General features: G+C 40.9%; 2 protein-coding genes across 3 annotated transcripts; both read right to left on the bottom strand.

Moving 5' to 3' along the window:
* Nucleotides 1-1,790: 1,790 nt before the first annotated feature.
* On the bottom strand, nucleotides 1,791-15,015 carry SMPDL3A (sphingomyelin phosphodiesterase acid like 3A). Of its 2 annotated transcripts, none has more exons than XM_005154805.4 (8): nucleotides 14,776-15,015; nucleotides 13,054-13,267; nucleotides 11,426-11,570; nucleotides 8,360-8,456; nucleotides 6,954-7,132; nucleotides 5,540-5,720; nucleotides 3,477-3,601; nucleotides 1,791-2,307 (listed from the first exon to the last, which is right to left on the bottom strand). In XM_005154805.4, the coding sequence occupies exons 1-8, from the start codon at nucleotides 14,879-14,881 to the stop codon at nucleotides 1,996-1,998; spliced, it is 1,359 nt and encodes a 452-aa protein (XP_005154862.2). In that variant the 5' UTR covers nucleotides 14,882-15,015; the 3' UTR covers nucleotides 1,791-1,995. The 2 variants fall into 2 exon arrangements, with proteins under 2 accessions (XP_005154862.2, XP_030909976.1); XM_031054116.1 differs by lacking the exon at nucleotides 14,776-15,015 and adding an exon at nucleotides 12,118-12,300 and having other exon boundaries at nucleotides 13,054-13,188.
* Nucleotides 15,016-17,738: 2,723 nt separating this feature from the next.
* On the bottom strand, nucleotides 17,739-21,299 carry FABP7 (fatty acid binding protein 7). The gene is made up of 4 exons (XM_005154719.4): nucleotides 21,150-21,299; nucleotides 20,306-20,478; nucleotides 19,591-19,692; nucleotides 17,739-18,107 (listed from the first exon to the last, which is right to left on the bottom strand). The coding sequence occupies exons 1-4, from the start codon at nucleotides 21,220-21,222 to the stop codon at nucleotides 18,057-18,059; spliced, it is 399 nt and encodes a 132-aa protein (XP_005154776.1). The 5' UTR covers nucleotides 21,223-21,299; the 3' UTR covers nucleotides 17,739-18,056.
* Nucleotides 21,300-24,861: the final 3,562 nt, after the last annotated feature.

The raw sequence follows: 24,861 nt of genomic DNA, 5'->3' as shown, positions 1-24,861 counted from the left end.
AAAAGAAATCTAGGAAGCAAGATGCCCAAAAACCCATCAGCAGCTTACTGTTCCTCCTAGAGTTCTGTAGCTGCTTAGCCATGTGGTTCAATTCTCCCTGAAGTTCTGCAACAAAGAAGTCCTTAGTAGAAGAATACAACTTGATAGTGTTTATAGTATTTCCAGGATATCTTGTAGGTATAAAGTTTAAACAGAACTCAGAACTCACAGAAATAAACCAGTATGAGAGAAGAAGCGGTTGCAAAGCACAAGACTGAATGGAGCAAAACCCATCTGGAAAACTGGAAGCAGCCCAGCAGTCCCATCAGCTGCAATTGCCCTTTAAACTATCAGCCCACAACTTTGATTACTTGCCCTCGGAGAACTGATAGAGGTAACATGGCTGTTTTCTTCATGAACATACCCATGAGAAATGCAACCAATGAATACAGCCAACACAAAGGGAATCATCATCTTTCAGCTCTGTAACTTTTGAGTACTTCCTCACAGTCACACTCTGTAGAGAACCCACATTAATTCGGGTTATTTACATATCCAGACACATTCGAGATCAGTCAGAGCAGATAGCTCTAAAGCATTTAAATGCCTACCATACCATTTCCAAGCAATTTAAAACAAAGGACTGGCTACTGTGAATTATTAATGTAATTTCTAAACATTAGCACTAGTGGAGGATTGGTTTCTGAATGCAAATTTAACAAATCAGTGTTTCTTCTTTGGATGATTGATGCATGACAAATATGAGGTATCTGCTTCTACAACTGTAAATATTACAGGCTTAGAAATTTGTCTGGAAATGTTTTTGCTAAATATTTCAAACTTGGGTGGAAACAAAGTCAGGAAGATCCTCAATGCTACAGCAAAGGCTTTAATCACGTGAACATAAACAGCATTTGGATTTGTCTCATAACCACTTCTGCAGCTCCAATTACTCTGGAATAATACTATCTGGAGTAGGGTCTGTATGATATTGTATTGACCAAAGGTTCCAAATGTATGGCTCTTGAAGTGACAGAAAAACGGGTAAAGGTCCCTCCTGGTTATATACATGAGATAAAACAGCCTTCTTAATACTATCATCATGGCGTACATTTAATCACAAGAGGAAAAGAGTCTGTGCAATTGTTAATTCACACATGTAATAATTACATGAAGCATGACGCTGCTTTGTGAAAAAAATACTGAGAAACGTGACATGTGCATGTTTACCTGTGCTGCAAAGCAAATGTATATGCTATGTCTACTTAGTGATGTTGATCAATTTAAATGTGATTTAAGGTCTGCTACAAAGTATCATACCAGGAGACTGTTTGATAGCAGTATCAGTGTACACAGCTCTGTCATAAGAAAAAACCACTTTGTGCTGGGCAAGCACACACATTCTGACAAAATGCATGAAATAACTCAGGATGCAGATATATGTTGCACTGAGTCCCGTTCATGCTGTCATTAGAAAATGTCCATAAGCAGAGGTGGGCTTAAGGGGTTAAGAAGGAAAAGGAAACTTGGCACAGGGAGATACCTAAATATTGGCATCACATCAATATAAATGCACTCCACTCTCCAGCAAATGCAGGTTTTGCAGATTTCAGTTTGCAAATTGTGATGGCAGATGGCTGAAACCTGCCCCCGTACAAATCCCATGCCTGAGATGGCATTGCCTGTGTTTACATGTCCTGAGAAAAGAGACTTGGATTTCTGAAGATCTGAGTAACTTCTATTACCACATACTGGGACGGCTGTTACAGAGGGTACAGGACACTTGAAACAACAGCAAAGTATCTCACCACTATTATGTAGCCAATAAACCTTTATTTAGATGTGGAAGGAAAATACGTTTACAAGAAGAAAGATCTAGGGAGGTATACTGCTCCCCTGAAATTCAGAGAAGTCCCACAGGCTCTCTTATCAGCATGTCAGTGCTTGAGTGAAAGGATGAGCAGGTTCTTTAAATCACAGGCTAAAGTCAATATCAGCATAAACTGCAGAGAGACTTCATCTCCATGTTGCTTCCCGATTGATACAATCTGTGTATGAGGAGTAATCCAGATACTGGATTGCACATATTTGGCAGGTCTTGCACCCCTCTTCACAGACAAAGGTTTTGTCATAACTCACAATGAAGTTACTGTAATACTGCTCAAACAGCGTGCTGTGTGGGACAGACAACTGCTTGGCCATTTCATACAGGCTTTCTGGCTTCAAGTCTTCAACACCATAAGCTTTAGTCAGAATATATTCTAATTTCCAGTTTGATTCATTTTTTTTGTTGGCATCTCTGAGATCCAAGTAAAACTGCCAAAGATCCTACAGTTAAAAAAAAAAAAGAGAGAGAGAGAGAGAAAGAAAAAGTAGTCACGGCTGTATTGCTTTCTTCCCTGCTTCATTAAGTCTCTAGAGTGATATATTGATTAGGAAGCTGTCACTCCTCATTATTCACAACTGAATAGAAGGTCATGTCCCACCCCAAGAGCTGGGCTTACACCCAAAGCTGGTACTTGCAGAGCAGTAATGGTGGGGGGATGGGGAGAAAAAGAAAAAGGAGCCACAAAGGGCAGCAGTGGCAGTGTTAAGAGGTCTTACTGCCCAAACGATAAACCAAAATCCACTGTGCCCATGTCTGCTTTAGAAGTGGGGCAAAAGGGTGAGAACCAGAAGGTTTTCTTCTGTGGGCACTGCTTGAGGGACAGAATAGACAGAAAAGAACAGCCAAGGGAGAACTTAAGGGAAAGGGAGAGACAGAAACGCAGGAGTGAAATCTGCACAGGAAAGGAGCAGCCTGTGTTAGCATAGATCTCCAGAGAGAAACCCCAGTCCCAGTCAAGCTGCATGATGCACTGTCACTGAACTCAGAAAAGTCAAGATTTTACTCTGAATTACAGAGAATAGCCAAGTCATTCAGAGCCAAAGTAATTACACAGGATTCACTTTATATCCAAAAATCATGAGACTACATATCAAAGTATTTTACTTTTTTTTCCTTTTAAATTTATATAGAATTTCCTATAAAAAGCATTAACTGCATAGGAGAGTGCATGATTACAGAAAACGTCACATGGTTAGAAGTTTTTTTCATCTGTTCTTCTACATCCTTTAAAAGCTTTCATGGACTGTGTCTCAATGCTCAAGCTATCACCAGCAAACAACACTCGTATGTAAAGAAGCCCAGGATTTAAGTGAACCTTCTTCAGCATTGCAGAGCTCCCTGCAAATAGTTTTAGGATTCTGATCAGAAAATTTCTGCCTGTCTTTGATTCTATGTCATAAGAATCTTCCACAGAGAACAGGAAGCACTGGGTAGTACTGCAGGCACAGATAGACTGACCAAGTTCCTTTCCTTTTCCCAGGAAGAAAAACTAAGAGTAAGCACCAAAAATTCACCAACAGCCATAATAAAATGAAGGCTGACATTTCATGTAATTTTAAACTACATTATATTTAGATGTTTTAAACTATGCTTTAAAATAATTACTTACCAGCAAGTTATAATCAAGAACATCATATTGATAAAATCTAACACCAGGGTTATTGGACTCCATTTGCCATATATTCTTCACCGGGGTTACAGCAGGTGCCACAAACAAAGAATTTACTGGCTTTCCTGCAGGAAGAAGGAAGGTGAGGAAACAGTTTCCTTTCAATCATTTCTTTCTCAAACAAATGTATTTGTAGAGAACCAACACAGCAAGAACCAGAGTGACTGGCTTAAGTACATTAACATTTTTTTTTTCCCCTGGAATGGCTCTATCACTGTGAATTCCTTCTATACTTCCACTGGATAGAACTAAATCTGTGTAAAATACCACAGTACACATTCTAGTGTGTACCAGTTACTGTCTATAGTACAATCTTCCCACCAAATTCAACTATCTGTGCACAACGGTCTTGCTTATATGCAAGATCTCTGTATTTTGCCTATTTCTACTCAAGAAATATTAAGAACTTTTAGTTGCTGTCTCAATGAGATATTTTATATACTGTTTTCAGTATTTTTTCTTTATGTATTTATGATGTTATTCGAAACACCAGGGTATCATCACCTGAATCTGACTTCAGTCATTCAGACTAGCAGTATATGAACACCAATCTTTACAGCAACTGAAACATGAGGATGCACACCAGTTTTAATGAGACGTAATATGCAGGTAAGTATAGTGTGAGGTTCTCTGTGAACAAAAGAACCCTAACTATTCCTTTATCTGACAACATCACAGCTGTGAAATTGTAAGGTCAGTCTCCACACCTAAGCAGAAGCTTTGGAAGCTTGGAAATGAGTAGATTTTTCCGGAGAAAATAAAACTGAACTCTGTGTCACAGTACACTGATGCTGGCTACAGTATTACAGTTATCTTGAATTCTCTAGGATTCTGTTGAAAGGAAAATTGCATGAATAGAAGACAGCCTAAAACTGTATGGATAAACACAAACTGTACCCAGATACATGCAATTTCAGTGTTCAAATTTTGTCACAAGATGCAAAATTATTAAAATAACTTGGAAGCAATTGCTTTCACATGCAAGCTGTAATAACAAGGCACCAAGATCAATCTGTCCCAAGTGAAATTTTCAGTAGAGGTGATGATTCATGCACAAATGAGACAAAGGACAAAAATATGTAGGTATAAAACTGCCTTGAATGCCATTAAAAAAGCCAAACAAATAAACAAAAAGCTTGTTCTTTCACTAGGACTGGAATCCTTTTTACTGAAGATTAATTTCATGGTAATGCCATGTAAAAAGGTGAATTATTTAGAATACTGTTACCACAACAGCATTTTGGGCATTGGTTTTACGAGTTCTTATAAAGCAGTTAGAGCCAATTAATATTTGGATATTTTATATAAACTAAAACAATGGACCTCTCACTGTTCTATGGTGCAGACACAAATGTTTAACCAGTTACTTGTTAAAAATTTTCTGTTAAAGATGTCAGAGTGCTCCATACAGCCATGGCCATACTTAAGCTAAGGGATTATAAAGCAGTATTTTCAGACCTGGGTGCTTTTCTTGAAGGGAAATTAGCTGATCTAAGAGATGCAACAGGCAGAGATTTTCTTTCCCCTGCCTCCTGCTTACCCTTATCTTAATTAACTTTGAAACAGCAGGGAACTCAGCAGAGGCACAGTAATGATGCAGGAAACACAAGAACATAGAGCACATCTAGTCGGCTCGAGAACATTCTCTCTGACACATTACACAATAGCAACTGGCTAGTATAATTTACTCGTGTCACTGTAAGAGTGGAGAGGAAAGACTAGAAATGCTTCTCTAGGCATATGCATTAATTAAAAAAGAAAAAAAAGGAAGCTTGGGGAATCTCTTCTGACCAACAAAAGACAGACAGTTTGCCTTGCAAGGTTCTCTTTATGTAAAAAGGAATGGCAGTGTGTAAGGCTTTAATTCTTGTAGACAAACAGTATTTCCCTATTTCCTTATTCAGTTATTTATAGCAGAGGGTAACTAGTAAGAACATGCAAGAAAGCATTAATTTGCTTTTAATTGAGAAAGAAAAAATGAAGGTTTCAACAAGCATCATTACCTTCTTCATCCAGGAGGACCATGATACTATCTCTGTGTGTATGTCCAAAAAACTGCCCTGCAATTACACTACTGTAATTGCGAAAAATCTTTACCAGTCTCTCATTGTAATACTCCCTGATGGCTGTTGTATTCTTTGCATATGGCAAGTATCCTATTGGCACATGTCCTATTATATATACCTAAGGAATTAGATACAGAAAGCACAATTAGCACCTTCATTTGAAATTTACCCTCTCAGCTGTAACTTAAAAATGGTTACCACAGTTTCATACTAATGCTATCTTAGGAATGGCATTCTGAAAGTTAATAAATCATGGCAGTTTTGTTACACAAAATACAAACAGTAAGAATGTTTAAATTCATAATGAGAAAAAAAATAGATATTTTTATATATATAATTCAGTATATTCTTGGGAAAGAAAGTTTTTATAAATCTACATATGAATTTGGGCCAAAAGAAAACTTCATCAATTATTTCAAATGAAAAAATAAGTTACTAGGGCAACACTTACAATTCGACATCTCAAGAGGACAGTAAGAAAAACTTATGCTACAGTACTACAGAGCCTGCATGGTCAGAGAGTCACCAAAAACATGGAAGAACTAATTAAAACCTCTCTGTTTGAGGATGAAACTTGGCTGCAACTGCACAAACTAACTAACAAGCTGCAGGGTTTTATGAGGAAGGGAAGGCTTTCCTCTCCCCTAACTGTAATATAATAATATTATTAAATTTACAACGCCATAGCAAAATGTAAAATTTTAAACTAAACACTTTTTCTGGTCAGATGATTATCCAATGCCCACACTAATCAACCAAACACAAGCCAATGATTTATAACCTCACTTCAAAACCTGAGTATTAGAGGACAATTTATTATAACACTCAAATCATAGCAATTGCTGCAGCCTGGCTAAGTTTTGTGGTTGACAAACTTCTTTCTAATTTCTAATACTTGCAATTACATAAAAATATAAATGAAATATGCCTGCTTTTGTCTCAGGCCTAGGTTGCACATTTTAAAATTAAATGTTATGAGTAAAAAGAGTCAGAAACAAAAATGAAAGTTATTGATGAAAGAATATTAAGTATTAAGTATTTTAAGTATTAAGTATATTAAGTATTCTCATCCTTGTTTCTACAGTATTTTACATAGTAGCAAAGAAAAGGTATTTTACTGCATAATCTGAGAAATTCCATTCAACTATTTTATTAATTGTTGTGATATCATGTGCATATTCAAGAAAGAATTATTAAACAAATGAAATTCTGACATTGCAGTATCTGTGGCAGCATTAACAGTCTTCTAGAATCATGTTTCCATTTTCATTGTCTCTGCTTCTTACTACTTTTTTTTTCCTTTTCAAAGTTTAAACAAATAATGCTGATGGGCTCTGTTCACAGCCCCTACCTTTTCCTTTTTTTGTGAAGAGGTTTCTAGTATTCCCTCCAGCCAGGCAAACTGATCAGCTGGGTCAGTGATATTCACAGTTACACTATTGGGGCTGTAATATAGATTTGTGTTCAGACTGATTATCCTGAGTGGTTGAGAGCTATCGCTGGATTCAAACAGCTGCGTGTAGAAGCCACCTGTGAAAATAAGACCAAAGCCATTTGAAAAATGAAATGCTTTAAAGCACAACTTAGGAATGGAAGTACAATGGAAGTACACTGACAAAATATTCATCCTTACTCTAACAAAATAGAATATGACATGTTTATTAAAGCCATGCACCACCTTATCACAACACAACATCTTAAGAATGTTTTCAGCAACATTTTAGTTGCTATGAATTCTTGACTGCAATTGCTTTTGTGTTTACTTGATGGTTTTCAGATGCAGCTATCCAACTGACACAGAAGAAGTGCCCTGTAACATTTCTTCCCCATTAAGAGATGCAGTAATTGTTAAAATGTCCAAATTTCTTGAAATTCTGAAAACGTAAAGGTTTCTCCAGGAAGAACTGTTTGAGTTCAGTAGCTTTGTTACTCTGAAAATCATTTAACTTCTGACTGGAATACGATGAAAAGCAAAGATCACGTTTTGTCAATCCTACCTCCTAAAGCTCCCCATGGCATACAAAGCTTCTTCAACAGGTGCAACTTCAGAGTGTATGAACTTCAGTGGAGCTATGGCAACAGAGCTATAACAATATACTTCAACTTAAGATTTGCCACTTTGAGGTTTTTTTCCTATTAGAATTTCTACTTCCACTCTTACCTAAAGTTCATTCACATTCAGGACACAAAACCACAAATTAAAACTTCCAAATCGCTAAGGTTTGAGTGAATTGGAAGTTGGGTTGAACTTTTCACTCCTTTGCTAATAAGAAAAATTGTAATTTGGTATCAATATTCTATTAGTTTAGTAAATTGGAGGCAAATATGATGCCATTAACAGCATCACTACCAAGACTATGTGCTATCCTAACTAGAACAAATATGGGCCTATTCAGTACGCTCTGAAATACATATAGTAACAAAACAGAAACATTTCATCAATTTTTTACAACCAAATTTAGATCTTCTAGTGCATCTTAGGCATTTACCTAAAAAGCACTATGAGGGTTCTGGTACAAAGCCAATAATACTGTACATGTTACAAGAAGCAGTAATTATTGCATCAGAAAAGAATAAATGTACTCTGAAGATAAGCACTGCTATTCAAAAAGACAAATATTTCTTCCAGGAGAAGCATTATAGATAATCCATTGTACTGATTCATCTTGTAAGACATAGCTAGACAACTGGGACAAACTTATAGAAACATTAGTTCACCAAGCCCTAGCTTTAAAATGCATTACTGGCATATTTTACCTTTTCTGAAGGTACTGATTGCTTCATCTGTTAGCCAAGGATTCCAGAAATCTGCTACAGCATTGTAAACTTCATTGGTAGTTACAGGAAGCTGATCCTGTGAGAGAGCAGAACCTGCCTAAGTCTTAGCATTCAGATACAGACACAAAAAACCATCAGAGAACAACAATAACAAAAACATCACTAAAATATCCCTTAACATGTAAGTATATCCAGCCACCACCAAGAAGCACTCAAGAAAAGAAAAAAAAATCTGAGCATACACTATGCCTGATCAGGAACAAATGCCTGAACTTAGAAATAACTGCATGGTTTTATTAATGCATTGATGAACTACTGCCAGAAATATTTCAACCCTTAGGAGCACAGCAGAGTGGAAAAACATACATTATGCAAAATTAATAGATATACAAATTGAGGATTCAAAGTCTAAAAATAAAGTCTTTTGGGGGAAAAGCTTGATTATAAGCTTCTTTTACAGCAGGTGAATTTTTCAAGCAACTTGGAGTTCATAGGAGTTTCCCAAAACTCCACTATAGCCCTCATAAACATTCTGGTTCAATTCACAAGTATTTCCATGATATCCTGTAGTTTTAGTAACAAAAGATTTAAAATGTAAAAGTGTTGTCAATGTTTCCTCCCACTGGCTCCAACTAGACTGTAGCACTCTTCAGTATGAGCCAATTGTCACAGTCTGGTAAGAGCCATGCTGCCTTCTAACCCTAACAAAGAAGACTCCAGCCGGTCCTTGTGTTTCCTAAAATACCTGCTTGGATTTGTGGATCCAGAAGAAAAAAAGAAACAGAGGTCGAAAAACAGGAACAGTATTACAGTGCATGTTTTCTTAAACATAACATTTGACCTTTCTAAGATCTTTGAAACTAAACCTATGTTATTAGAGGCTTAGGCACCAAGTCTCTGTCTGGGAATAGTGCAATCAGAATTCTGTTCAGACGTTTGTTGCTTGCAGTGCACTGATACCAGCTATTAAGAGAGCTTTGAGCCATAACAGTCCAACCAGAGCTAACAAGCACTAACAGACATAGTAAAACCTGATCTCAGATAAGAGGCCATGTTTCTGACTGAAGGCAGTTTGGACCCAGGCAAGCCCGTGCTCTGTGAACTTCTGGATTAGACAGCAGTTTGAGAATTTGGTTTAAGCAGAGACAAGGAGTAAGTCTATGCAGAAAGACCGAGGTCACAATATACAATCTGAAAGGGATCCCAATGCTTGATTAACCTGAGTAGCGCTTTCAGTAAGCTCTGCAAGAAAAATCAGCCAAAACCATTAAATTGTTAAGACGGACAGGTCAGAACACAATAAAAAGCAATAAAATTCTTTGGTGCATGGTGAGCTCACAGCTTTCATGCTTGCTCTGGAACAGCCTACAGTGTGTGGCTTGCCCCACGTCGCTTCCAGTCAACAGGACATTTCCCAAGCATGTCCACATGAAAAACAAAATGCCATCAACAGCCAACAAAAAAACCCAAAACATCAACCTGAAATGAACCCATAGTGGGGAATTTGTGATCCCATGGTCTTTCTCAAGCAGTAACATAAAGTTGTGTGAGTTCTCCACATAAGTAAAGCCTGCCATTTCAAAGCAAAGTATCACAGAAACACTCCTGTGTGGTTTTGTGCAGAGAGAACTAAAACTGTTATTCCAGTCAGCAACCTGCTTCAAAATACTATTTACTACACCCCTGCCCCTCCAACCCCTCCCCCAGCCATCTTTTTCCTATCTTCAGATTTAATTTCACAAATGAAACTTCTATGTGTTGAAAAAGTCACTACACTCTTTGTCTACAAGGTTAATGAATGCAGTTGTTTCTTCTGTGCCAAAGGAGACTGCTAAATGACTGTTCTCTGTTAAGACTTTTTAAAAGGCAAAACAAAACAAAGGACTGGGAGAGACTTCAGTTGGAAATGTTATTTATCAAAATACTTTACCAGTGTTTCTGGTGAATATGACACGCTGAAGCTCTACTACCAGAATAAGAACGCAAGAGACTGAAGTCTAGCTTTGTTTGTGCGCTCACACTTCCAAGACATGTTTAGCTCTTATTTTGTTTAGCTCTGATTTTGTTTCTCACATTTCCCTTTCCCCTCTCTGAGCACCTCCTTTACTGCCTGATTTGGGAATCATTCCAGCAATGACACCAGCAATGATAGTTACCTACTACACCATGATATACCCTGATAGGCCTAATGAATAACACAGAAAGCTGGAATAAAAGTCCTTGGGGGTAGAAGAGGGAGCACTAAATTCTCATTAGGCATTTCAAACAAAATATTTTCATTGACCTCCTCCACATCCCTTACAATCCTCTCAGATCCAATGACAGAACCTGCTTCTGAGTCCTGAGTGCTGTCAGGTCAACCCATAATATGCTTTAAAGGACACATGAAGCAACTGTTTACTTTTGAGCTATGCCAAAAACAATATTCGCAGAACACTGAGAGTAAAAAAAGCACTGTCCTCAGCTGCAATGACCCACATATCCAGTAAGTCATCAATGCAAGTATTTCTAAGTGTCCAATAAGGAAAGAAAAAAACACATATTTTTAATAATAGTGGCAAAACTATGGGAACATTACAAAAATTCTGCAATTTGTCTGATAAAAAACCATCCAGTGATGCCAGCAGGCAGATTTCCAGTATGCCTTTCAATAGGCCTTGAATCTTACCACAGGTTCACAGATCCATTAAGGTCATTTCTGCTAGATTTAAGTTACTGTAGACACGTGTGACTTACACAGCAAGAAAAAATAAGTGTGTATTAACTATGATAAGACCTGGTGGTTCTAAGCCATGAGCAGTACATTTGCATGACTCGGACAATGTACATTTTACCTGGCATCAGCATTTGCTTGGGTAACTTAACACACACAGAGATGTACTTTCTGTTCCTGAATGGAACTATTTATAATTTAAAGGCTAACTGGAGGACTGTAGAATAATGCTTCCAGAAGAATACACAAATTTAACTCTTCTTTTTCACACCTGCTTTCTGAGAGGTTAGGAACACACTCAATATGATACATACATTTCTAACTTGTTTTACCTGTGGCCAGTAGTCATGATTGCCCAAGGCAGGGAAAACCTGAAGATCTGGAAAGAAATTACGAATTGTAGAAGTCATATTGCCAATAATGCTAATGACCAACTTTGTTGAGAGTTCTTTTACAGGAACATGAGGAGGACTATCTCTGGAAAAGGAAAAGATTTTATTAACAAAGGTTTATTAGCAACATAAGGAAAGGCACAAAATTCCTCAAACACATCTACATTCTAGCATGTAATAGTACTATAGGACTCTAATGAAAATCATCAAATTGCTAAAAGGCTGTCTGCAAAGGCATTAAAAAACAAAGTTGACTAATGTTTATCCTATGATTCACATTTATCATCAAGAAAGATTTCTTAGAAATTAAATTCATTCAACTCCATCATTTTGAGCTACTGCTCAATTTGGGTCATGTATCTTCCATCATCTGCACAACTTGCTAAGTTATTTTCTCCCTTTCGACAACACCTTGTTGAAAGGTAAGTACAATAAGGCAAGTGACATAAATTAATGACTTGTCTTTACATACTCGTATTCCTTAACACCCTTCCCCCAATAAAATAAAGTGACGTGACATAACATATATAAACTTTACAGCAAAAAAAAAAAAGGACCTTGTCATTGATAAACAACTAGTTCTCACACTCAAAGATACTAATCTCTGTGATAAATTATCCATCGATTCATACCATAAAAATGATGTGACGGTAGAATGTAGAATTTTGCTATGGCAGAAGGGTAAATTAATACCATCTTTTCTGAATACCTAGAAAGTAACAGGGTATGGTACTATCGAGCTACACATATGCCTCCCTTTCACACTTCTTTCTCCAGTCCCACTGCTAAGGCACACAAAGCACCACAGATAACACCTGTGTGAGAAAGAGAGAGTAGTATTATGCCCGTTTTCGAATAAGGAAGATTGGCACAGAAAAGGGAAACGTTTTACTCAACAGGCAACTACACACATTCAAAATACTGCAATAAGGGACTATGAAACCACACTTTCTTCTTAAGCACATGTAGCTGTGAGTGATAATAATGAAGAGAGAGACAGGATCTACAACACAGTTATCCTCTCACTGTGAGACCTTGATCCAGAATTCATATGGGCACTGAACGTGAATGGTAATTTTATACACTTAAAAAATACATAAGCTGTATTATTGATTCTAGTTAGCTCTTACCAAATAATTAAAGGGTATCTTCTAAAAATAGATACATTTTAGATTTAGTGACCCTGACACCTACAAAATCCAAAACCTTCCATGACAATTCATTCCAGTCATTATTCCTCTTAAGTTTCTTTTTTGCTTTTCCACTTCCCACCCTCACACATCATTTCTAACACTGTAAACTAATACAGTCATGGTAAATGTCCAGTGAATAGTCCAACAATATCAAGAAGTTATTGGAGAAATCAAAATCTGTTCCTGAGAACAGCCTTATAGTCTCACTCAGTCTTCCACTTATTAGCCATTCAGACAACTAAAGGGACTATTTAAAAGTAGTGTTTGTGAGATAGTACACTTGTATTTGTTGGTGAAAATATAAATGTGAATTACTGCACTATATGGTTATCCAGCTGTTAAAAACTTGAACTGCGGAGCAACTTGAACACTTACCCTGTCCAAATCATGAATGAAACCTCCTGCTTTGAATCCTTCATGAATTCAAATGCTGACAAAATAAGCTGATATGGCGAATCACACAAAAAGTCTCCAAAAGGACCTGGGTTGGATGCATTGGCTCCTTTGGAAGAAGAGCAAACTTTGGTGCGATCAGGGGTAATATGGTAAGTCGGATCTAAATGTAGATCAGATATATGCCAGAACTGCCCTGTTTTCAGAAAACAAAGAGTAAAGAAAATATATTATTTGCATTTGAACTATTAGACATGGGTAATGCCAAGTTTGCTCCAGTTTGTCTACTGCTATTCCTCTTTCAAGTTTTGAAATGAAGAATAAATTTAACAAATTGCTGGTGTGGGTGAGTTCTGCATTCCTGACAAAGAGTCCTTCACATAGTCTGCTCAGAAAAATGGAAAACAGAAGAAGGATAGGCTTAAGCTATGCAGCAGAAACAAAGTGGAGTCTGGTAAGGACTGGAAAATCAGCTCCTTTTCACTAATAGCAATCTGGAAACTGGAAAGCAGAAGAGGCAACAGAAGAACTTCTCCACTCCACCTGAAAAGAGAGGGAGTTGAATATTAATTATTTTTCCAGACCTTCCCTGGCTAGAAGCTACTACAAAAGATCACAGTATATAAAGAAAGGCAAGAAACAGCATGTGTGCAAAAATATCAAAGCTCTTCATCTCACCAGCAGCCGCAGTAACAGAGAGACTGGGCTTCTCACCAGAGAGGTGTGTCAGCCTTACTCACTACTTTCCAGGCTGACAGGTTCTCAGTTCTTGCTGCTTAACACTGCACAGAAAAGGGAGCTGAGAACTGTAGTATGGTGAACAAGACAAAATAAGCTTTATTAGACTACCAGCTTTCAAGTTTCATGTAAAAGAAGGTAATTTCTTTCGGTCAGTTTCAAAGTACTTGGGAAAGGCACATATGTATCTGGGGAAGTGATTGTGAAACCAGGACTGATAAATTGATTTTCCCAAGGTCACATGCTCATGTAAAGCAAGCAGCACGCGACTCAACCCCATGGACTCGACCCCACGGAGTTTTATTTCAGGAAGCAAAGACCAGCAATGCTCTCCAAAATCTGCAGAACTGTGACTCCTACCAACAGGCGACAGAGAAACGCCTGGACGCTGCTGTGTGTTTGGTCTGAGGCACGTGCGAGTCACAAGGGATGAAAATCCTGTGGAAGCCCGTTTCGGAGCCCTCACCGCTGTACACCATCACTCCACTGATCACGCCAGGCAGAGCACGTGTGTGTTTGCTGACAACACAGGAACCAAACTTCATGTTTGCAGTGCGTGCCTCAGGACACCACGCCGAAGTCAGGGCAGGGCTCACCTTACCTGCCACCGTCCGGACTGCCAGCCTGGCTAACTAAATATAAACCCCATTTAACCCCCCATACCTGAATAGCGATATATTTACTTATCTGCAAGACTCATGAAGTTGAAGCCAGTTGGGGCAGGAATGCCACTGCAGCAGTTTACGGGCGGGCAACAGAGAGAAAGGGGAAAACGCAAGAGGGGAGCACTCAACCCTGGCCTCCCCGCCACGGGCAGCACGGAGGGGCGGGCGGCGACCCCCAGCCGGCTCCCTCAGCCGGGGAGGCACCGCGCTGCCCCTCACCCTTCCTGAGAGGGTATCCCCAGCCTGCTGCCACCCCGCGCGGGGACGGCCCCGCTCAAGCTGCGGCCCCCGACGGACTCACCCATGGCGGAGCGGGGCCGCGAGCCGGCCGGAAAAGCCTCCAGCGCGGAGCAGAGCAGCGCCAGGCTCAGGGCCAAGCGGGCGGCGCGTCTCCCCCGCAGCTCCATGTCAGCCCTGTCTGGAGGGCCCTGCCCGCCGACGGCCGCTCATGTGACCGGCCCAGAGCGGAGAAAAGGGGTGAGCCCGGAACGGCTTGTGAAAGCTTGGGCTCTTCTCTGCTTCCCCGGGGCAGCCGGAAGCCGCCGCTGCGCCCCGCCCGTACCACCGGGGGCCAAAAGCCGACCCCGGCCGGGGTCCCCTGCTCGGTGCTTGAAGGGGGCAGTTACTGTGGCCTTGGCCAGGTGTGCCGAGAATCGGGGTGACCTTCAGGACGTGCCATCCCCAGCGACGCACTGAGACCTTGAGCACCTCGTAGGAGCTAGCCTAGCCGCGGGCAGGGCTGCGTTCACAGCACCGGCAGATCTGAGATGGGCGCGAAGCTTCCTTTGGGAGCCCCTTCCCCGCTCGGCCTGTGGTGCTCAGCAGGCCTGTTCCTTCGGACCCTGGGGTTCCAGCAAGGGGTTATGGCTCTCAAAAGCGGCTGGGACCTGTGGCTGAAAATCCTTCCCACCTCCCGAGCCAGCCGTGGCCCTAGCGGTGCGAAACTGACTGCAGTGTGAGCACCGGGGCACAGCTGTCCCGAGCAGTCCGCCAGGAGTCTGGGGCATTTAGGAAGGAGCGTTTCTGACCTGAAGTATACGTGTAATAATGGATCCTGATTACTTAACATGCTTTAAAATGTAAAATGCTGATGAAATGATCAAGTACACCTTTAAAACCTCTTAAGGAAAACGCTGAGGTGTATTGTGAATACGGGTTTCCATTGCTAAGACTTTATGGTAGCAGAGTGGCTGTTCATTGCTGAAGTCAGAGTACTCGGTGTCAGATTTAGGAGCAGACGACAATAGTGAAATCATGGATCCCATGGCTGCCATCAAACATCCTACTGCTCACTGTTCTATTCAGACCAGCCTTCAGGGCTGGAAGTCCTCTATGTTTGTATTTTCCTCACTTTTCCGCTTCTCTGAGCAATGCCATAGGCACTTCACAAGCACCACTTCTCCACTTACTGTTCCCTTAATTTGATGTTAATATTGTTATCTTTAGAATAGCAAGACTTCACCAAGAAGCTTTAGGATTGCTTCCTGTGCTTACAGAACATATATATGTACAGAATAGTAGCCTTTGTTTAAAAGTAACTGAAACATAAAATATTTACTATTCAGTTTTTATTAGTAAACCAAGTCTTAAGAGTGTCTGTATTGCTTTCCTCATATTTAATATCTTTTTTATTTATGATCACACAAATCACTTGTGAAGATGAATGCCTGTGCCAGGGATCCAAGTCTGTTTTCCCTGTGATGAAGGGAAAGCAGGTGCTCCTCCCTGAGTGGGGTCACTGAGAGGGATAGTTGTGTGGTAAATGCACCCATGGGAGAAGAGGCAGCAGCAGAGGGGAGGCAGATGAAACCTGTATTGGGCACTGTAGCTAAGGATTAAATGAGCTGATAAACCCAAGGGCAGAACATGCTGTTTAGACGTAAGTTGCACTACAGCAACTGAAGCAGCGCAGAACACAAGAGATTGCAACTCCTCATACCACTGTAACATGTTGTACCTTTCATTTCTTCAATAAAAAAGTTAACTCCTAGATTTTAAAAACTGTTAATATCCACCCAAACCCCCATATTTATAATGGTTCAGAATTAAGGACTCTGTCTTCTAGATGTTTCCCACAAGACAAAACAGACTTGGATGTTCCTTTCAGGCAGCTTCTTTGTTAAAAAGTAAATGTAATAACATTAAATTTTCTATTTGTGTTGGCTAGGTGCCATATTTAAGCCTAAACTTTTATGAGCGAGATGAGGTACCCATGTTATCCTAGCTATCCAGGGAATAAAGAACCCATTTTTCATGATACCATGTAACAGATATGAAGGATGGCACAGCACAGTCTTAAGTCTGGGAACCTGGGTGGGACACCCCTCCTGCACCTCCTTCTGCAGCCACAAACCCTCAGAATGCTGACTCACTAAAGCCACAGCTCAGCTGTGCCTTTGATTGAAAGGTGGTAAGTAGCTGCATCTCCTCCATGCGGTCTGCTGAAATCAGTGTGTTAGAAAGCATGGTCTCCAAACAATCTTACCCATGCTGCCAGCAAACTTTTTCTTTATTCCTAATAATCTGAAGTGTAAGGCACCCTTACAGGTTTCCCACCCTGGTCTTTCAGGGAAATATTCTTCAGGAATAAGGTTTTCATTTATCTCTTTTAAACAGCATTTTGTTTTAAGTTGCTCACAGTGCAAATTGTAATCTCTTGTACATATTAAGTAAGAGCCTATAGCCCAGGGAGGGGAATCTCAGAAATTTAGTCTTTTGTTTTCCCTTTGTTCTCCTCCCACTCCTCAAGACCCTGATGAAAAATAAGCTTTGTATCTCAAGTTCCCCAAGTCCTGCCCTTTAGCATGCTGGTCCTTTCCTCTCACCCTGTGAAACTCTTCAATCTTTTCACTTTGATTTACATCAATCCTTTAGATATGAGCAAAGAGACCCATCAAAACAAATTAAAAACTCTCTTAACCATTAAAACCAAAACTACGGGATGCTCTGACATCAAAGGCTTGCTACTGACCTTAACATGCACTGGGTAACAAGTTCCCAGTGAAGACATGAGCTGAAACTGGCTTGAGGCTCTCCCTTCTCTGCCTACATATATAATAACAGGGGCTTAAATTTCTCCAGCAAAAAGAAGCCACTGAAGTAAAGCATGTCAATTTTTCATTTCCCATGTACTCCCCACCACAAAGAGAGAGGCTGCTGCAGCATTGTGTACTAAATCCTTTTCTGTTGTTTAACTCTGAAGAAGAAACTTGAAACAACTCCCTCCAGAACACTGAAATCTTAGCAGATTAAATGTAAAAGGAGCACAGGTTTAAAAAACTCTTTAATTTCTGTTTGATCAGCAATCCAAACCAATTCAAATATGTTCAATTTACTGTTAAAAAAAATAAAAAAAAAAAGGCAAGTGTTTCAGAAATCTAATGCCAAGGTCGACCTATTTCACTAGACGGGACAAGCACACCAATTTGATGGCATAAAGTTGTTCTTTTTTAAAAAAAAAACACACCTCCCTCAAACTGTTAACCTTTCATGCCAGAAATGTGCATTTTAGCTACTTTTGATTATGGACAGTACGGTAATCCATCCAGCAGAAGTAACATCTGGACAGAGGTCAGGTAAACTCTACGCTTTCTCATAATGGCGAACAGCAACCACATCACCAAAAGTGAGAGTCTGCAAGTCCAAGGAAAAGATAGATAGATATATTAGATACGGACCATTTTCTGTAATAACACATATTAAGAAGTCAATTTTAGATCAGGGTTGGTTTATATTATCTAATAGAAACACGGATTAGTCTAGGTTATTGATATTTTAAATGAAAAACAGGCAAAACCTTCATTAGGGTTCCCATCATAAACATAACTTTCTTGTTGCTATTTTTAATCCCAGGAAGCCCATAATGCATTTACAAGGCAACTAAAAGGACTGTTCAATGTAGTTTCTTAAATACACCATTGTTCTAATACAGACTTAACACTTATTTTCTGAAAGCTGATCACACTGCAAGATGTGCTATCTAAAACTCCAATTCCTTTACATCTATATTCTATACTACTTTGCATAGGCATATAATTAAGAACCTTGTATTACAATACATGTATTCTGTGCACTTACGTAGCTAGAACTACCAAGTGCTTCAGTTGCTGCTGCTGTGCAACTGTAGTAAATACAGTAACTACATAACAATAACTATAGTGTGTGATTTTGGAGGTATTTCCAGAAGTGGAAGAAGGAATCTCACAGTGTTCAAATTCCGAAGGAAGAGTTTTCTGTATATACATGGAGCTGTTTCCAAAAACAAAGCATGTATTTTTCCTTAAACTGTTTGTCAGATCGTGTTGCATTGACTGTATGCTTTAAGCTTTTAAACATTTGGAAATCTCCATCCATACAGATACTCTCTGAAGTATTTAGAAAACAAGCTAACTGGCTCTCTCCAACAGCAAAGTCGTATAGATCAGTACAGCTGAAGGAGTTTTATTTTTGAAAATGCACAAAATAAGCATGAGAAGTACCACCCTGAACAGTAAGATAATAACTTACACCAGGTGTTCACCCCATACTGCTGTTTCTGAAAATTCAGGAAACGAACGTAAATTTAAACCAAGACTTTTTTTTCATAGAATTGTTGTTTATTGTAGTTTTAACGAGATAAGAGTGCTTGATACTTATCTTTTTAGCAAGATAAGAGTGCTAAATGCTATTAACTTCTGCAATATTGTAGTTTTATTTTCCCAGAGAAACACTTGTTCTGTGTAACTAAATATTATTTATGTGTGCATATATAAACCAATTTTTTAAAGAAACTAATACTAGCAACTGATCACTGCCTGTGTAATCGAGAACTTTGTATCTTTTCCAGCTCACCAGGACTTTTTTTTTCTTTTGTGTGGGCATTTACGCAATCACTAGGAAGAGCATATACACTCTGGAAGTCCAGAGGATGGCCTGCCTACAATCACTAGCAATGCTTTAGCTGTCAGTAGAACAAGATAGCAAACAAAACAAATATTTGAAAAAAAAAATCTCTGCTAGCTTTTCACACCAATTAGTTTAAGGGTTTGTGTAAGTAACACTACCTGTTCATAAAGCTCAAGATAAACGTGAGGAGTGTTAGCAATGTATGTGAATGATCAGTGAGCTTTATACTTACCATTACCATTTTGCCATCCTTGATTTCTCTCACAAAGTTTGTCTCTTTGCCATCCCACTTCTGTACATGCACTAGCTTGTTGCCATCCAGGGTCACAACTGACTGTGAGATAGCAAGAGACACAAAGGCATTCATTTGTTTGGGGTATTTGGGATTCTGGTCACACATTCAGCCTGCACTATTTTATTGAATTCTCTCCAATAGATGGATGTGGATCTAGAATGATAAAGTAGTACCAGCCATTTTAAAGCCAAGCCCATGAATCATCCTCATTTTAAGCATGAGCTCCATACAATTCTTGTTTGTGTCAAAGGATGAAAAAAGTTGTTTCCTTTTAATTCCAGCCTCACAAGAACCACTGTTTCAGCTGTGCTTTGGGATAACATTTATCTTAGGCCCCCAGAGATGCTAGGAAGAACACATATCCCCATTTTGCCTGGGAAAAAAAATATGCTAAATATTTGGATTGAAAGAAAAGCAGGCAGCTAACACAATTCCACGCTGGAAGGTAGGCAGGGGTATAACACGTTGTTTCAGACAAGGAATAGTGTAAGCAGGCAAGTAAGATGCAACCTTTTATTTCCCTGCCCTTCAGTGCTACAACTGGCAGCAGCAGAGGTTACATTTTTTTCCTTTGACCCTTCCAAAGATACAGCCACAGGGGCGGGGAGAAGAAAGAGAAAATGAGGCCTCAGCAGCCCCAGAGTTCACTTACTTTGCAGTTTCTGTCATCGGGGGTAGTTTCATCAAATTCCTCTCCAAGTTTAAAGATGATTTCTGTGTTTTTGAAAGTGCTTTGAGTCCTGATCACTACTTTGTCCCCCTCGGTGCTGATAATCACAGTGGGTTTAGTCACGTTCCCCACTTGCCGTGTTGCAAAACCCACTCCTAGACCATCGAGGGAAAAAAAAAGAGAAATCCATCAGACATTAGGGGTATTTTTCTGCCATCTTTTCTGCCGCATGTTGAGGTACAGAAATCTCCTCCCTTTTTCTACAGCTTTAAGCTACCACCGTGAAAAGCTACTTTCTGCTTCGCTTATGCCCTTACACCTAAAGTATCCACAGGTTCTCCTCTATACACATAAAGCTGTAGCTCTGAGCCCTTCCTCATTTCCAAGTGCCCCGCCACGGAACCAGAGCACCGGCACGGCCCGCCCGAGCTGCGCCTCGGAGCGGGCGCAATCACTTTTTTCTTCTGCTTCTCCGGATTTCGGTTCCTTAGCATTCCTTGTGACGATTTCTTGTTTGGTTGCTTGTTTCCAGTTTATCTGCAGGCAGCATTTGCCCTTCTTGCAGACGCTGTCCCTAACCGGAGGTCATCTCCCGCCTTCTCCCCCCCCAATCAGTAGGGCTCCACGCACACACACCGAACGGATGACCCGGATCGACGTAACCCCACAGGCAAGGACAGAGCAGCCCATACCCCTCGCCCCTGCGAGCGCCTTACCTACACCTCTGACAGCGGGGGGATTTTTTTAAATGATTAATTTAGGGTTCTTAGGGTGGTGTAAAATTCCAGGTCTCCTGAGCGTGCCTCTGCTGCCCGGCCGTACCTACCCAGCGCCTTCATGTACTCATCGAAGTTCTGGCTGTCCACCAGCTTCCAGGTGCCGCAGAAAGCCTCTGCCATGGCTGCGGCCGCCTGACGGAGTGACAGCGGTAGCGACTCGTGGTGAAGAGAGTCGCAGCCGCCCCTCCGCTCCGCATTTAAAGCCGGCGCCCGGCGGGGGGCCGGGAGGCGGAGGGCAGCTGCGGTCCGCCCAGCTGGCCCGCACGGGGGAGGGCGCTTCTCCTCCTCGCCGCCTCCGGGACAGGGGTGTGGGGCTCCCCGTTAGGGCCGCCCCTCAGGCCGCGGCACACGGCGGGACACTGAGGGGCAGAGGGTGGTGGGTTACCTCCGCCTAGGGCACCACTGCTTGCCAGAGGCGCCCACCGGGCAGCCAGCACCCGCCCGCGTTGTGATGTCCCTGAGAAAGTAACACAGGCAAAAAGAGAAGGCACCAAACGCGCAATATTCTACTGAATAAAAATATAGGCTAGCAGTGCTACTGCAGGACATCTTTCCTGAAAGCTTTCCCGTGAGATTTTCAAGCCCAGTTTGGTGTTGGCCAGGTACAAACCACTTCCCCCTCCATCTCATGGCATCCATAGGGATGCTGGGTGAAATTGGCATTTGCTATTGTTGGCTGGAAACAGTATCTTATAGAAACATAGAATAGTTAGGATTGGAAAGGACCTAAAGATCATCTAGTTCCAACCCCCCTGCCATGGGCAGGGACACCTCACACTAATCCATATCACCCAAGGCTTCATCCAGCCTGGCCTTGAACACTGCCAGAGATGGAGCATTCACTGCCTCCCTGGGCAACCCATTCCAGTACCTCACCAACCTAACAGTAAAGAATTTCTTCCTTAGATCCAATCTAAACCTCTGCTGTTTAAGTTTTAACCTGTTACCTCTTGTCCTGTCACTACAGTCCCTAATGAATAGTCCCTCACCAGCATCCCTGTAGGCCCCTTTCACATACTGGAAGGCTGCTATGAGGTCTCCACGCAACCTTCTCTTCTCCAGGCTGAACAGCCCCAACTTTCTCAGCCTGTGTTCATATGGGAGGTGCTCCAGTCCCTTGATCATCCTCGTGGCCCTCCTCTGGACTTGTTCTAACAGTTCCATGTCCTTTTTATGTTGAGGACACCAGAACTGCACACAGTACTCCAAGTGAGGTCTCATGAGAGCAGAGTAGAGGGGCAGGATCTTGCCTCCACAGCTGGCAGCATTTGGAGACTAAGAATTAAGAAAGAAGATAAAGAGCCTAAAACTCTTTCATCTGTTATGGGATTTTTATGTGTGTGTGTTAGAGAGGGAATGTTTTCCTTCTTATAATTGTTCTCTGAAATTTACTGCAAGTTCTGGGTAGTCATCTTGCCTCCTGAGTGTTTTTCAGAAAGCACCCTGTCTCTCTTTGGGACGTGCCATGGTGTCAGCTTTTCCAGATCTATGGCTTGGATGAATTTCCGAGTCATGAATCTAGCTCTTCAGGTCATAACAAAACTCAGGGACTAGGTGGAAAAGACTTTCTATGATTTAGGAACAAAACCCCAGTAATTTTCTACCTGGTTCAGCCATACAAAATATAAACCATTATTAATACTTTCCTGGTATTTTTAAATTTAGTTTTGACTGTCATTTGCCTTTTTCAGGCTCTTGTAGTATGGCATGTTCCCTGGGTGTAGAACAAGTGATGCTGCTGATTGGATTTTAATTTTATTTGCCATTTTTCCCTTTGTCCTCTGAAAGAATTAACCGCTCTCTGAATTAAGTCCAGGAATATATAATTGTAATCCTTTTACCACACAACACAATTTTCATTAGCCTTGATAACCTCAGGGTATGAACCAGTGTGTCTATTTCTCTTTAACCTTGCATTTACTTACTTCGAAGGGCAGCGAGACACAAACTGCCCTCCTCCAGCTGCTCAGTTTTATGTCCAAATTTCTCTTTTGACCTGCAGTTCTGAGACTTGCCAGCTAGTGCTCAGAAAGCCAGGGAGAGTAGAGCATCACTTGAAGTAACAGACCACCAAGTGTTGTTCATGAGGCTGAAAGGAATCAAGTCCCTTTTTTCAGACAAAGTTGAGTTGTCTCCAAAGTCTGCACAGTATACCAGCCTTACTGGTGCATCTCATACAGATGTCCACTAACCTAATGTCCATGGTCAGTCAAACACTCTACAGTGAATGAGCAATACACTTTGTGATTGGCACTGTCATGGCATGGGGCACTCAGGCTGATATTCTGCATGGGTGTCGTCCAAGACTCCTGTTCAGTTTGGGAATTGTTTCCTCAATACAGTAATATTATCAAGTATTCAGTAGTGTTCACCACCCATAGCCTAGCTCTCTCTGCAGCCGTGGACTCACAGAGCTTCATCGCTGGCACTGAGGCAGCTGATATGAAAGCACGTACAAACTGACCTCACCACTCATCTGACACTACTTTATCTGACATGCACCATGTTAAATTCTAAATTATTTTACCAATATCCTCATGAACTGACAGTGTCTCCTCTCACAGTACTGTCAAAATGGAGTTTTCTGCTCATATAGCTCTGTCTGCAGAAGCCTTAGAGCCTCTGCTGTTCCTTCTGGTGCAAGATGTGTGCACAAAGCCCTGGGAGAGCTCCTTGCTCTCTGTGCTCACCGGGGCTTGTTGTGTAGAACCAGTCTCAGAGATTTTGTGCCGTATAAAACTGAAAGTGATTCAGTGTCCCTGCTGGTAGCTGGACTCCTGAAAGACATTTTTGCCTTGCACCTTCTTCCAGACAGCACTGCAGCCTGGCCCTTGGGAGGTAGCCCCTTCAGGATCTTTCACAATTTCAGCAATCATACTTACACTAATGGCTCTTTTCTACCAGGATATCTCAACGTACTTAGCCAAGACAAGCAGCTAGTCTTAAAACTATATTCTTCAACACTTTGCACCATGCTTCAGATGTAAAATAGGGTCTGCTGAAATGTTCACATTCCTTCTGCTACTTAGAGAGATTGCCAAAGTCATCACACCAGGTTTTATGGTGGTGAGATTCCAAATGTTACTGATGATTTAGGAGCAGGATAAATCAACAGTAGGACATGTTACATTATTGACACCTTGTGGGGTGACAAGCCACAGCCAAAAGTGTTTTCCATGGCATCTTATGCCCTATATTTGCTTGTGGATCCTTATGTGAGGGTTGTGCTAGTGTCAACTGCTAGTATAAGTTATCCTAATCTATGTAAATTCTTTGCTGTGTCTGGAATGGAGATCATAGTGTGAAATACACTGACCTGGTGTGCATTTAAGAGACTAACTTGGAGTTTCTTTTATGCTGTCAGTGTGCTGAGTTTGAAGGTTTTAACAGACTGTGTGCTACTCTGTAAAAAGCCTGTGTGATGAGATGTCTATAGATTCCTCTCTGAACACCCAGAGAGACTCATTCTCCTTTACATAAACTTCTTAAACCTGAGCAGTGTAAGCAGGCACATTTACATTGTCTACACGAGGGCTGCTTGAAAGATGGAGGTGCTGTGGCAAGACATCCCAGTGTAATAAGTAATCCTTTCTCCAAAGGCCATCCAGGGTGGATATTGTACTGCTCTAACCTTCAGCCTTTGAATATAGGGCACAAAACCTGCTTTTGCCTACCTTTCCCCCCTGTTATAGCCCTGCTTCACATGCCCTCAGGCATTCAGAGAATGAGGGCCTTGGCCTCATTCAGCCTTCATTCAGT

Source organism: Melopsittacus undulatus, chromosome 3, assembly GCF_012275295.1.
Source record: "Melopsittacus undulatus isolate bMelUnd1 chromosome 3, bMelUnd1.mat.Z, whole genome shotgun sequence".
In the NCBI taxonomy this organism is placed as follows: Eukaryota; Metazoa; Chordata; class Aves; order Psittaciformes; family Psittaculidae; genus Melopsittacus; species Melopsittacus undulatus.
This window is presented reverse-complemented; position numbering and strand designations above follow the sequence as displayed.

Coding starts and splice junctions, on each gene's coding strand:
- FABP7 (XM_005154719.4), bottom strand. CDS start 21,222: ATGGCAGAGGCTTTCTGCGGCACCTGGAAGCTGGTGGACAGCCAGAAC. Junction 20,479..21,149: donor TGAGTACATGAAGGCGCTGG/GTAGGTACGGCC, acceptor TCGATGGTCTAG/GAGTGGGTTTTGCAACACGG. Junction 18,108..19,590: donor AGGATGGCAAAATGGTAATG/GTAAGTATAAAG, acceptor TTGGACTTGCAG/ACTCTCACTTTTGGTGATGT.
- SMPDL3A (XM_005154805.4), bottom strand. CDS start 14,881: ATGGAGCTGCGGGGGAGACGCGCCGCCCGCTTGGCCCTGAGCCTGGCG. Junction 3,602..5,539: donor GGTCCTCCTGGATGAAGAAG/GTAATGATGCTT, acceptor TTCTTCCTGCAG/GAAAGCCAGTAAATTCTTTG. Junction 2,308..3,476: donor TTCTTGATTATAACTTGCTG/GTAAGTAATTAT, acceptor TTTTAACTGTAG/GATCTTTGGCAGTTTTACTT.